The 14,344-nt window shown below is 40.8% G+C and overlaps 2 protein-coding genes across 3 annotated transcripts in view; one reads left to right on the plus strand and one right to left on the minus strand.

Annotated features, from left to right (window-relative positions):
* Nbn (nibrin) overlaps window positions 1-2,386 on the minus strand; it is a 45,312-nt gene extending 42,926 nt beyond the window's left edge. Inside the window, exon 1 of the mRNA XM_074068803.1 lies at window positions 2,204-2,386. Coding sequence (XP_073924904.1) covers window positions 2,204-2,240 — 37 coding nt within the window. The 5' untranslated portion in view covers window positions 2,241-2,386. The remainder of the gene's footprint in view (window positions 1-2,203) is intronic.
* A 7,943-nt stretch (window positions 2,387-10,329) lies between these two features.
* The window catches only part of Decr1 (2,4-dienoyl-CoA reductase 1), a 36,994-nt gene continuing 32,979 nt past the window's right edge, over window positions 10,330-14,344 (plus strand). The window contains exon 1 of one of the 2 annotated variants that reach the window (XM_020156115.2): window positions 10,330-10,629. In XM_020156115.2, the coding sequence (XP_020011704.1) occupies window positions 10,561-10,629 (69 nt within the window). In that variant the 5' untranslated portion in view covers window positions 10,330-10,560. Of the gene's footprint in view, window positions 10,630-11,414; window positions 11,650-14,344 lie in introns of those variants that run through there. The other variant, XM_074068810.1, reaches the window with a different exon arrangement.

Genomic DNA, 14,344 nt, shown 5'->3' on the forward strand with positions numbered 1-14,344 from the left:
ATAAATTTTAATGTATTACCACTGAAATTACATTTTGTTTGGAACTTAATTAAATGGATTCAAAAATTTACTAGGAAAATGTATTCAAGAAAATTGTGAATAGTATTATAGGAATCTGCCCTACCAGATGGCAAAAAGTAAAGGTATGGTAGTAAACTGGAAGTAAACAATACAGACAGATGCAACAATCTATTTTGGGGAGTTGTGTTTCAATGTTAAAGTTAGCGTTTCAAATCATGGGAAATGGTTAATTTTTTTTAAGTTCCAAATCATAAACTGTTGGAGTAACAACATACATGCTGGAGAATTTGGGACTACCTTTCCAGAATGGTAAGGGGAGTAGGGCAGATGAACTAGGTGAGTTGGAAAGGAGTCCAGGAAGGCCTTTTTAAGCAGTTCAGATTTCATCCTGTTAATAGAATTTTTTAAATTTGTTTTATTCTAATTTGGAGATAAGATCACACTATATTGCCTAGGCTAGACTCAAACTCATGATCCTCCTTCCTCAGCCTCCCAAGTAGCTGGGATTACAAGAGTGGCTCAGCTTGCCCAATTCATCAGATTGTGAACCTGGACAGTTTCAAGTAAAAAACTGTTAGTTTACCACACAACACAAAGATGACTGGGGTCTCAGTCCATAACCTCTGTTTGATTCTGAAAAGTTTCTGACTACGTAAATGAATCCTAGCCACTGATGGTAGAAGCATATTCCTTTTGCTATCATCTATTAAACTGAGGCTTAAATCTACTTCCCCAAGTAGTGAACTACACTCTAAGAGTATATTGTATTTTTCCCCTACTTGTTAAACAGGTTATTGCTATGTAGCCCAGTCCAGCCTCAAATTCCCAAACTACTGCCTTAGCCTCCATAGTGCTGGGATTACAGGTTTGCCCGATCAGGCCTGGCAAGATAATACTCTTGTGACTTTATAGGTATTCACTGATCACAGGATGTCAGCTGATGAGACATACCTTATGCACTTGCTGTAAATGAGTCATCATACTATGCCCAAATAAGGCAACTGCTGAGGTGGAACTAATCAAGCTGTTTCTGTACATGACTTCTTTTCTTCTGTCTATAAATATTGCCTGGCCAAGGTGTTGGGTGCAGCTTTCTTGAACCTCTACTAGTTCATTTGTCGGAAGGTTTTTTCTTTTTTCTCTTTTGTTTCTTTCTTGTGTGTGTGTGTGTGTGTGTGTGTGTGTGTGTGTGTGGTGATGGGGTTTGAACTCCACCAGGCTTTTTTGTGTTGGGCATTTTTCAAGATGGGGTCTTATGAACTATCTGCCCGTGGATGGCTTCAAACCTGGATCCTCCTGATCTCTGCCTCCTGAGTAGCTAGGATTATTGGCATGAGCTACCAGTGCTCAATTTAAGGTTTTCTTTTAACAAACCTACAGGAACTCCAAGAGGCAGGCCCCGTCAACTGTTTTCTCAAGTGAACAAAATCCTACCTTCCCACCAAACAAAATTTAGGTTTTACCTTTGTCTTTGAGTCTTTTTGTGTGTTTTTCTCCATCTTCTCTTATATCATCTATCAATCTAGCCTCTTTCCCTTATTTTTTTTTCCTCCCCAATCATAATGTAAACTTCTTGAGGACAGGACCCATTCACAGATAACCCACTTACTCTTCTATCTTCTAATAGTGACCACACATAGGGTGGCAACTAATTAACATGTGAAAACCACTTTCTACTGCTGGAAGTGCAGAAAAGGGAGGAAACAATCAGCTTTTTCCGTTGACTTGATACTATCGGGGAAAGATCTGAAAGAAAATTAGCTTTCCAGCGGTGCCTGCCACGTGGCTGTTCACAAGAGGAAACCATACGCCACAGACAGCGCCATCCTGCGGTCTGGCCGGGATGACTTCACTGTGGGTGTTCCCTAAAAGGGTGAAGGGCGAGATGTCACAGCTGGTAGGCCACCGTGCTCCCTGGGCAGACCATCCCTCTGGTCCACCCTAGGGGAAACCCGGAGCGAGGAGGGGCGCCTGAAGTCACCGCCCACGCCCCCACCCTGGAGTGACCCGCGACTCCCAGACACCAAGTTCCGGTCCCGCGTGCGCTCGCTCCGACCCTCCGGGTGGGACCGCCGGCGGCGCCGGAAGGCGGTGCCAACGGACCGGAAGCAGCCTCCTCGGACTCTCCCGCGACAGCTGCTCCCGGGAAAACCGGGCCCCGTAGTCTCCTTTCTGCCCTTACCTCGGGCCGGGCCCGCAGCGGGAAGCAGCTTCCACATGGGTTCGGCACCTCAACACCCCGGCCAGAGCAAGGGTGCGCAGCCACAGATGTCCGACATACACGGCCACAGCACCGGCTACTCGCGCGGGCTCGGGACGTGCGCGCTCCCTGCAGCCGCGCAAGTCCGCTGGAAACCCGGGGATGAGGGCGGGGTTGGATGTGGGCGCCTGGTCGCCACCTAGTGGCGAGGAGAGGAACAGCGCAGTACATGTTGTGCTTGAGGACAGACCTGGCTTTCTTTAATCTTTGATTCACGGGATATAAGATTATTGCTTTCTCTTACTGTGATGGGAGAGAATGTTACGAATTAGCTCCAAATCCATGTAGGTTTTGATTAGTTATATAGTTACATGCATTTACAGTGCTTTAAACTGTAGTCATTCCTTTGTAGTAGTGATAACGGTGAAGATAAGCGACTCATCCAAAGTCAGTTTATTATATTTAAACTTTTCCACGTTTAAGTCAACTTCTAGCTTCTCCGTTTTATCGGGTTACACTTTGATCTGACCACGTTCTAAGTACTGAAGAGTCTACTTTCTGTATCCACCTGTCTGTGGCCCTGAGACATCACCACCCACCTCTCATACACTGCTACGTAAACCCCTGAGAGCACATTTCTGGACACATTTCTGGTGGACAAAATCAAGCTATAATAGGGGAATAAATCATTGCAAAAGTCTGGATGGCTAGTCTCTGTTATCACCATAGATGCAAAAACCTTAAACACAAGACTAACAGGTGAAATCAAATGGTATTATTAAAAGAACAATTAGCTGGGCATGATAGTATATACCTATAATCTTATGTATATGAGGAGACCTGGGAGAAAAGTGGAAGACCATATTTGAAGAATAAAACAAAGAAAGGGCTGAGAGCAGTAAAGCGCCTGTCTAGCGGTAAGGCCCTGAGTTCAGACTCCAGTACCACCAAAACAGTAAATACATAAATAGGACAAAGTGGGGTTTATGCCCAAAACAGAAAGTATATGTTAATATTTTTGTGAAGAAAATGTAACTCATCACAATTTTTAAAGCTGAAACATCATAATGTGTTTCAATAGTTGCAGATAAAGCATTTGATAAAATTCAACACCTACTCATGATAAAAATTCTTTACAAAATAAGAATAGAGGAAGCATCCTTGGTCAAGGACATCTGTGAAAAACTGCACTTCAACTATACTTAAGGTAAGTTATCGGACATTTGACCTGGACATCCGGAATGAAATAAGAATACATCTGTTCTTATCACTTGTTTTCAGTGTGGTAGCAAATACTCTAGCCAAAAATAAAGGAGATAAAAGAAACAGACTGCTAAGAAAAAAATAGCACTGTCATTCATCAATGGCATAATTGTGTATATTGAAATGTAAGAGGCTACTGGTAAACTTTTAATTAGTAATTGAATTTAATAATGTCAGTGGATGAAATGTCTAGATACAACATTTAATTGTATACCTTTATTTCGGAAATAAATAGAAAATGACATAAATATAAAATATGTAATATAATAGTATCGAGAATCATCAAATACTTAGTAATAAACCTATCAAAAGATGTGATTCAAAACTATATTGACTACAAAATATGATTGACAGAAATGTTTTGAATTTTGGATTAGTTCAGATTTGGGGATGTTTGTACGCACATAATGACATATTGAGGGATGGGACCCAATTACAAACACAAATATGCACATAGCCTGAGGTAATTTTATATAATATTTTTTTTTAAAGTTTCAGTGCTGGGAATTGAACCTAGGACCTCACGCATGTTGAGCACACACTCTACCTCTGAGATACACCTCTAGCTTCAGTAATTTTACCACGAAACAAAGTTTCATGGAATCCAAAGATTTTGGATTTTGGAGAATTTCCAATTTTGGATTTTCAGTTTAGGAATGCTCAACCTATGTTGTGACAAGGCTAGGTAGGAGAAACAACATAGTCTTGGGCCACTTTGTAAATATTTTCTATTATTTGTCCCAGTTTCATGCGAACATTTTCTGACTGCATTTTCTTTTTTGTTTTGTTGTGTTGTGTTTGAGGCAGGGCCTCAGTACATAGTCCAGGTTGGCCTCCAACTCAGTCATCCTGCCTCAGCCTCTCAAATGCTGCAATTACAGGTGTGTGTTACTACACCTGGCTATGACTGTATTTTCTGACATGGATGGAAATGACATTCATCATCTCAGCCGTCTCAAACTGGTTACTCTGCTCCTGAAAGTTTTCACATCTGGTACAACTCTGAGGTTCTTGCTTCATTGAATTGTAGTCTTTTCTTTTTTTTCCTTTCCTAAAAATGATTGGGTTTTCGTAGGGTAATTATGGTGAATTAAATGGAGCTATGAGGGCAACCAAAAGAGACACTAATAGGTACCATTCCTCTGTGTTGTTTTTATTTACTGTCTCGACTGTGCAATTTCACTTTAATAACTTCCTCCTTTGCCCAGGGAACTGAGGTGGATGTTGTACTAACTACCGGGTACCTTCACTTCAGTCTTACCTTTGGGGACTGGGACAATGGCCATCAGATAGGTTCATGTGCTGAGGGGACCCACTGTATGTTAGGACTCTTAATTTTCTGGCTCTAGTATATCTCCACTCTTACTGTGACTACCATAATACTTTGGGGTCATGAGTATTGTGCCGGGATCACAGAGGTCCTTGACCCGAAAGGGCTCAAGAAAGGAATGAATAAGACAGGACATACGAAAGGACTCACTCACTCAGGAAGGGAATGACAAAACACATATCGAGAGGGCCAGCAGGCTGATGACCAGCTGGCAAAATTTTATTTTTCTCAGCAAACTTTATACAAAAGAGGAAGAGACTTAAACATCAAAACACTCTGACCTTGTTACAACCTTTCTGTTTTTGCCATCCTGTATTTTTACCGCCAGTGTCCTTGACTAAGTATGAACTTCTTTTCAGTCAAGGGAAACTATTTAGCGTCCTTCCCACCGTGATAGAGACATGGTGCACCTGCAGATTCCGACCTTGTCGGAATGCTGCTAAGCCACAGCAACCTTGTCAGATGGTGGCTTTTGGCTCCCAACATTGTGGTTTGAATAAGTGTACCCCAAAAGTCCACATGTAAAGCCTTAGTCTCCAGGGTGGCAATATTGCGAGGTGCTGTGGAGCCTAAAGAGGTAAGGCCTAGTGGGAGTTCCTTATGTTATTTGGGACATGCTCTTGAAAGGGATTGTGGGAGTCTCTTGTTTCTGTTTCTTTCTCCTGACTCAAGTTGTGAGCACTCACTGAAACACATGTTTTCACCATGATGTGCCTCAATTGTCAGAGCCACAACTATGCAGACACTCGATCTTGGACTCGAACCTCAAGAACTGAGAGTCAAAATAAATCTGTATTGCATAAATACTCTGTGTCATTATAGTGATGACATTGTAATAGTTTATTATGGTGATACAAAGCTGACTAACACAGAATCAATAATGATCATGTATAACCAACCTTAAAATATTTGTGTCCTTTTTTTCCTTATTGCATGATTCCCAAATGAATGACTATAGATCCCATTGGGGAATAAAGGGGGGTATTAGAAGTCTTTATTCTCATTTTGTTGTTGCAGGGTTCTCCCTCCTGGCTACCCCTGCCTGTCTTTCAGCCAGTGGGTTCTGTATTGGTAAACTGGTTCAAGTCACGAGCTTGAGTGACCGACATTTGTGGGCTGCTAACCTCTGCCACGTGTCCATGATATTTTTTTCATTCTATCGAATGAGCATACCTCATTGGCTAGGTTTTATCTCTTCCCCACCCAGGAATGATATACTCTATTAACTATATGTTTTCCCTGGGACAAAAGCTCTGGATGCCTAGCAAATCTTGCCACTCATTAGGATTGTACCTTTCTAGTGGCTACGTGCCACTAGCTGGCCTCTGTTATTTCATCTTCCTTTGGCAGAGTCTATTCCCCATACTGCTGTGTGTGAACTCAATTCTGTAACAGCATCTTTTATCATCAACTATGATGCACTGAGCAAGCACTATCACTGAGCTACTCAGTGATGCTGTTGCTCTTCTCAACAGAGAATTCCTTGTCACTTTAACAATGTCTGAATCAGAACTTTCACATGAGATGGTGTTCCAGCCTTACCTGTCTACTTCTCTGTACATTTTGACTCCCCCATCTACCATGTATCATGGCAATTCTGGCATTTCTACTTTTAGTGTAGCTTGCCCCTTTTTCTTAAGTTTTTAAGAATATCATAGAAGAATGCTAAAAATGTTCCTCAGGGTCCCTTGTCAGAATGTTAAGTCCTCTCTCCTTGGAGAGTGCTTCCAATTCATTAAATTCTCCCTCATCCTAATTTATTTTCCTTTTGCTTTTTGTTCAGTATCCTGAGAATATATTCCTGTAAGTACTCTCCTTATTCTTGCCAGTACATGTTAGCAGGTCCTGTAGTGCCTTTGGGGTAAAGTCATTACTGTAACAGGCCAATTCCTTCCTACCCAGGTTATATTAGTACAGAATTTATTATCTGATTGCCAGGAGGAATGGCAACAGTGGTAGTAATAAAGAAAAAAAATCAAGGCTCCATGATTTCCATCTTTTGCTTGGTAACACACTACTCTGATTGTCAAAAACCAATTGACTGGGGTCCTTCTGCTCTAACCCAACAGAATTGTGGGTAAGTGTTTCTAGAAACATTGAAAAGAGGAAGCATGATGTAAATATGTTTTAAGATCAATTAGCAAATTGGTCTTATTGCTTCATGCTCTCTGCTTTACTCAGACTGCTGGCATCTCCTCTCTCCTCTGTTCTATTATAAACAAACCCTTTTAGATCTTCAGGGTCTTCATAGAATCTTCTCTCTATATCTGACCTTAAGTGAAACATGGCTCTCTCACCCTAGACCATATCTTCCTTTGGCAGATTCTGGATTGTTTTCTCCATTCCATCACTCACTGATATCCACCATCTCTTTCTCACTGAACACTCACTTTCCACTTCGCCCCACTTGCCAAATCTCTCCTAGGTCGGGATCATTTCATACAACTACTTTTCTTCCATAATTCCTCTCATTGTTACCTATTGCAGGCATATGCATACCATTTGCCCTTATTCACTGTCACCTATCTGAAAAAATTTTTACTCTAACCCAACTCCTGCCATCTTTCTCAAGTAATTGAAAAATATACTGGAAGACCCATTTTACATACTAGGTTTACATTTCTTTACCTTTCTCAGCTCTTGTGACTTTCCTCTCCACATACACACTATTTTCTTACAAGGCCATACTCTGAACTTTCACATCTCCTGAAACTTCTCTATCTTTATGACCCTGCTTTCTGACTGGAGCTTTCTGGTATTCTAGCTTCCTCATATGCATACTGCAGTTATGCCTGCTATTTAGCCTCAGGCATGTCTCCAGCTACTTGTTCCCTCCTTTTTGCCCAGGTTGTCAGTCTCCTTCTATCTTTCTTCCTGTCCAGCTTGAACACTAGGATCTATGGTTTGATATTTTTCTTTTATCTCAACTTAGTTCTCTCACTGAGCTGTAACTCTCAAAACTACTTTTATTTTCAGATATCTTAGCTATCACTCTCAGCTGTACAGATCAATTATCTATAAGCCTTAATATACTCCTATAACAGTCCAAAAAACAAACTTGTCTGCAGAGACTCCAGGTGAAATCTGAATCTTTGAAAATATGAAGCTAATGCAAGCCCAAAAGCTCTAAAATTAGTTGAACTAGGAACCACAATTCATCAGTACTTTTTTCCTACTTTTTAAAGAAAATCTATTATCTATAACCCTCTGAGCAATCTTTGCCAAATTCCTTAAATCTGATTATCCTTTGTCTGACTTTTAAGAATATCGTATCATATCTTATTAAGGACATCAATGCCAAGAATTTCCTTATGATTTCTGCTCCTACTCTGCATCTGTCTCTATAATAAGACAAACTTCTTTTAAAAAAAAATCTATACCCATGTCTTATTCTTGTTCTTATCTCTGGCTTTATAATATAGTTTGGTTTTTTAGTTTAGGACTGAGTCTTCTGTTTGTGGTTAAACTCATCTTATTTCCCCTAGGATTTTGCTTTATCAATTTTCTTTTCTTTTACTTATCTTCAATTCCTCTCTCTGATTCCCTTACCCTATGAACACTTAGAAGACTATCTTGTCTCTAAATTCCATTAATCTTGTTATAAAGATCTAACTAAGGGTTGGCTAATGTATAGGTTTAAGAGAGCTAAGATTTAATTGTTTCAAGATGACACAATGGATAACTAAAAATTAGATGAAGTACTCAAACACTGGAGATATCTAAGACATGTCTATTATTTTATCTTAACAGCATTTTAAAATGATCTCCTTAATACATTAGTTAACCTATAATATTGGTATAAAGTCTAGCTTATCTATAGAAACCACAGATTTTTTTAACACTACAAGAGATCTTAGAAATAATTTACACTATTGCCTCTAATCATGAGGAAAATAAGCCTGATAAAAGTTTATTTGCCTCTTATCTGAAAGCCAATTTGTAGCAGAATCATGACAAGAAAATAATAAGGTTGTCTGATTTTCAGTGTATCTCTCTGGCTCCCTTTAGTCCCAGACTTGACAGAGTCCTTGGAACCCCCTGGGATGTGCAGCCCAGGAGATGAATGCTGGGTCAAAAACCAGAAGTTGAAAAATCAACTTTAACTTGCTTTTCTCAGGCTTAGACTCGTACCTTTAAGGATGCCAATGGTCACATATCTGGTATTACCTACAAGAAGTAGCATAATGCTCTCTTTCAGATGGGCCTTAAGGAGATAGACACCAGTCAAGGAATTCCTCAGTCACTTTATTCTTTCTCTAAGACAGTGCTGAGCAACCCTCTGACCATTTCTGGAAGACATAGTTCTGTATTACTCCAGCAGTCCAAACTGCAGTAATTACACAACTTAGGACTGGACATCAAAGAATTTGCCCTAAGCTCAGTGGCATTGGGGCAATATAATTTTTAAAAAAATCTGTATCAATCCAGAGAGCCTTTCCACAAAGGTAGTTTTATTATTGAATAAGTATTGAGCAACAATCACAGGCAACCTGCAGAAGAGAATGCAAAGTCAGAAAAAGCTCAGCTTTCTGTAGCCTAGCAGATACAACATCTTCATGTATGTTCTTATGATAAGTAGCAGAACTTGAAAACTGAACCTGATGGCATATGCCTGTCATACTAGCAGTTAGGAGCCTGAGGCGGGAAGATTGTGAGTTCCAGGCCAATCTGGGGACTAAAGAGTGAGACCCTGTCTCAAGAAAATGAAGAAGGAGGAGGAGGAAAAAGAGGAAGAGATGGAAGAGGGAGAAGAAGAAGAAGAAGAAGGAAGATTTAACAATAACATAGTTGTTACACATAATTCATTCTAAATTCACTTTGTAATTGGGGTGGCCATCTGTGGTAACTAATTGATTTGATTCAAAGGAAAAATAAATTTCTCATATCTTTATGAAGGAGGCTGGTTTGCAACTTGGAGCCATGGAGACATTAGGCTCCTCCTTGATGATTACGTTTCAAAGGGATGGCTTTCAGGTCCTTGATAAAGACATTATTGGGTCGCAAAGCTCATGAGGCTTACTTATCTTTAAAAATATATATACAAGACACACACGCGCACACATGCTCTGCTTGCTTTTTAGGTGTGTGGTAGTTCCTTGAAGAAAGCAAAGGCTGGACCTTCGACGTCATGCTGCATTTCGGCGACAGGCGGCGGTGTGTCCTGCGAAATCTCAAGGTCCCCGAGGGCTGCTTTGCCTTGGGAAGTGAGATCATGTTTTAAATCGGAGGTATTATTCTGGTTATTTGTGACGCAGCGCCACCTCGATCAGGAACTTAAGCACGCACTTAAAAAATAAACGTAAGAGTTACGGAAAAAGGTACTAGCCCTCGGTGGGTGATTGTGTGTGTGTGTGTGTGTGTGTGTGTGTGTGTGTGTGTGTGATTGTGTGTGTGTGTGTGTGTGTGTGTGTGTGTGTGTGTGTGTGTGATTGTGTGTGTGTGTGTGTGTGTGTGTGTGATTGTGTGTGTGTGTGTGTGTGTGTGTGTGTGTGTGTGTGTGTGTGTGTGACGCGAGTTTCTGCAATGTGCAAACCTGGAGTGGTGGAACCAGTCCACCAACAAGGACTCCGAGACTGCCACTCCCCGCCCCACCATCACCAGGCCTCCCGCGCTGAGAATAAGCGCCCGAAGCCAGAGGGTGCCTGGGCGGAGCCGGGGGTGGCTGGGCCCGCCCCGGAACCCTGTACCCCGGCCCGTCCCCCGCCGGTCCTGGTCCTGCAGCCTCCAGCCCTGGTGTGCAGGCGCCATGGCGTTGCTGGGCCGGCTGTGCGGTGCTCGGGTGACCCGGCTACCCTGGGGCCTCGGCCCGCAGCGGGTAAGGCGGCGCCCAAGGGGCTAAGGGCTGCGCCTCCGACCAGGACGGCGGGACGCGACAGGTTGTCTTCGGGAGTCCGGAGGGTGAAGGTCGTGGTCCCAGGCCAGAGGAACCGGGCCGGCTTCATAGTCCCTATCAGATAGATGCAGGTCTGCTGTGTGTCAGTGGGCAGGCAGGCACGTGGTTTTCGAAGTCTTTGCACTCCTGCAAGTTTCAAAGTGGTGCACCTCGGTAGGAAGGCAAGGAAGGATACAATATGCACTGCTGGCTCCCGTCCGGGTTGGGGGAGGTGGCTCCCAGAGGGAAAACTACCTTATCTGAACTCTTTTTTTTAAATGAGAAAGAAACATTTATGTGTTAGTTGTGCAATTAATAGTTATTACAAACTGTCAAATTTAAAATATAGATACAGACGAATCTTAAATAAAGGAAAGTTATTTTGGAAATAAGCAAAGAATAGGATTGCGATCCAAACAGAAGTGACAGGCTGGGTGACCTTTGGTATGTTCAGGGAACAAGGGTTTTGTTAGGATGGAGAAATCTACCAAGGTTATTTTGGAAGAAAGTTCATTGGAACTTTCCCAAAGTGTCGCTGTTGGCAAGCTCTGATTGGCAGCAAACTAGCCCTAAGGTCATAGCTTGCTGTTCTGTAGTTGGTTGGTCAGAAAAATACCCGCTTAAAGATAAGGTAGTTGTTTCCTTGGGTTGGTTCTGTGAGACAGTTCCCAGAGCAGACATCTCCAGCAGCGTTTTCCTTTCATTCACACTGCCCCTCAACTCTTTTAGTGGGATGAGACATTGAATGACTCCATTTTGTATAACGAATTTTTAAAAAAGAAATCCACATAAAAGAGACAAGAAAATGAAACTAAGGCTGGGCATACCTGGCTGGGCATGCCAGGTATGGGCATAAGTGGCTCATACCTGTCCAGCTGCTGGTGAGGTGGATACCAGATGGGGATGAGGGAATCTGTTCAAGGCCAGCCCTGGCAAAAATTTAGCAAGATCTCTTCTCAACAAGTAAGTTGGATGTGATGGCTACTCAGGGGGCTTTTGGTTGGAGGATCTCTGTAGAAGCCACCAGGGAAAAGATGTGTGACGCTATCCCAGAGATGATATTGGAAAAATAACTAAAGCAAAAAGGGCTGGAGGCTTGGGTCAAGTTGTAGAGTGCCTGCCAGGCAACCAGAGGTCCTCAGTTCAAACTCCAGTACTGATTAAGAATAAGAAAAGGAAAAAAAAAAAAAAATTCAAAAGCTAGGCTGCCTATTGACTCCTCTTCCCAGAAGTAAAGCTGAAAGAGGAGCATGTCATGATGGCTTCCATCTGTATGTCCCCCATACTTCTCTTTTGTCAGCATTTCTCCCCCGGACCTGTAATAGAAATAAAACATGCAAGTGAAGAAAACTAGGGAGGAAAACAAAATTTTTAAAAAGGGCTGGTAGAGTGGCTCAAGGGGTAGAATGCCTGCCTAGCAAGGGTGAGGCCCTGAGTTTGAACCTCAGTACAGGAAAAAAAACAACCCAAAACCAAAAGTAATACCCAAAGCCATCCCTATACCCCAACTAAATTTAAAAATCTTAAACAAATTAAATTAAAAATAAATTTCTTTAGCCAGTTAGAAAAGTTAATCTACCACCTGTTAAAAACTTTTTTTTCCCTTTTTGATAGAGTGGGCAACCATGGTGTATTCTTTAGGAAAGTTTGAGTAGCATTAGTTCCAAGGGAACACAGAATGACTGGTGATTCTCTTAAGTCAGAGAACTTTATTTTATTGATGGGGCTGGACTTGAACTCAGGGCATCACACTTGTAAAGCAAGTGCTCTACCACTTGAGCCACACCTCCAGCACATTTTGCTCTAGTTATTTTGGAGATGGAGTCTTGTGAACTGTTTGCCCAGGTTGTCCTCAAACTGCCATCCTCCTGATCTCAGCCTCCCAAGCTAGAATTACAGAAGTGAGTCACTGGCACTCAGCTGAGAAATATATTTTAAAAAGTAAAATTTGTTCATGGCTACAGGATTTTGTTGATACTATTTCTCTTTTAAAGAGAAGGTTACAGAGCATTATTAAAAAATAAAACAAAAATGGTAAGAGGGAAAAAAGCCCCATGTATTTTCTGATTCCTTCTCTAAGAACTGTCTCATTGGAAATCTACAATAGCTCTGTGAGGTAGAAAAGTTTGAGTTTTTGTTGTGTTTTCTTTGTTTTAACACAAATCATTAGGAATGCAGTAATAAGTTTACACAGACTATATCTCATTCTTCTGACAGTATTAGACAATATATTTTGACAGGGAGGAAGAGAACTTATTTACAAATTTATTATAATTGGACAATTTTGAAGTTCTTTTGCTTAAGACAAAGGTAAATTTTAAGGATTGGGGTTGTGAGTGGAGAGAGGTACTTGCTGATGTGTCTCCTTCATATGTGGAGGTTGGAGTTTGTTCCTGGGAGAAGCAAAGTGTTAACATCTGTGAAGTGGGAGGTTGTTCCAGGGAACATCATGTTTTTGAGGGCAAATACAAGTTGTTACCATTAAAACCCCTGATTTGAATATTTTGTTACAATAACCAAGAGAAATGTTTCATTTGTCAGAAAACTCATTTATGAAATGCAATTTTAAATTGTGCCTTTAGCTAGTAGGCCTCAATTTAATTCAGTAAACATTTATTGAGGGCTGAACAGCCCAGTGCAATGTCCTGGGGATGCAAAAACAGAAAAAAAATCCTGTTCTCAATTGCTCTTGGCTCCCCTGAGGGAAACAATCAATTGTTTATCAGGAATTGCTAATTAAGTACCTTAATTCTTTGGAGATAATCCATAGTTTTAATGAGGAAATAGTCTCATTCATGTTTTTGAAGCTATGGATAACTAATATATTAGCCTTGAAATTAATTTAGTGAAGTAAAAGTGGATTTGAAAAATAGGATTGGGATAAAATAGGATCTATCAGAACTTGTCTCATGGTATATTTACTCTGAAACTTCCAAAATTTACCGTTCTTTGTAGATTCATTCTTTGATAGCTGATACACAACACCATTCTTTTCCCTTTGTTTTTATCAAGAGTAGTAGCTTTACTATCTGTTATAAAAATGATTGCTCACCAATATTAATTTAAGCAATACAGCTAATTAAAGTACAAGTAATATATGACCTTAAACTGGCCACCCAGAAATAACTAGGGTTAACATTTGGTGAACAGAGGTCCAGGCATCTGTTCTGGTAAAAGAGTGACATGATTTTACTTGGCAGTGTTGCATTTATTTTTTCCTTTAGCGTTTAGTCAATATTGTTTCATTGTCTTATAACACTGAATGTTGTAGGGAGAAGTGTAAGGCCTGCTGGAATTGTGTTTTGTTTTGTTTTCTTAGCTGAAAAACCTAAAAAGTGCTTCATTATCCAACTTAAAATTGTAGACAATTTTTATTATAATTGGCTTGTTCACTGATTATTCCTAGTGTAGTGCCTGACACAGAGCAACATTTAAGAAATATCTGTAACATAAGTAAATGTGTACTGTGTTGTGATATAAAGCAAACTTCTTACTATGGTTCACATTCAGAAATTCTGAAAATAATAGTTTAATGATACCATCAGACATCAAGACTGTGAAAATGGTGATGTGTAGTATAATACACATAGGAACAAAACTATGTGTACCTAGAGGCAAGGGAAGAGGTTTCCTGGAAGAAGTGGATCTTAAAACTGAC

Source organism: Castor canadensis, chromosome 3 (assembly GCF_047511655.1).
Source record: "Castor canadensis chromosome 3, mCasCan1.hap1v2, whole genome shotgun sequence".
Classification (NCBI taxonomy): domain Eukaryota; kingdom Metazoa; phylum Chordata; class Mammalia; order Rodentia; family Castoridae; genus Castor; species Castor canadensis.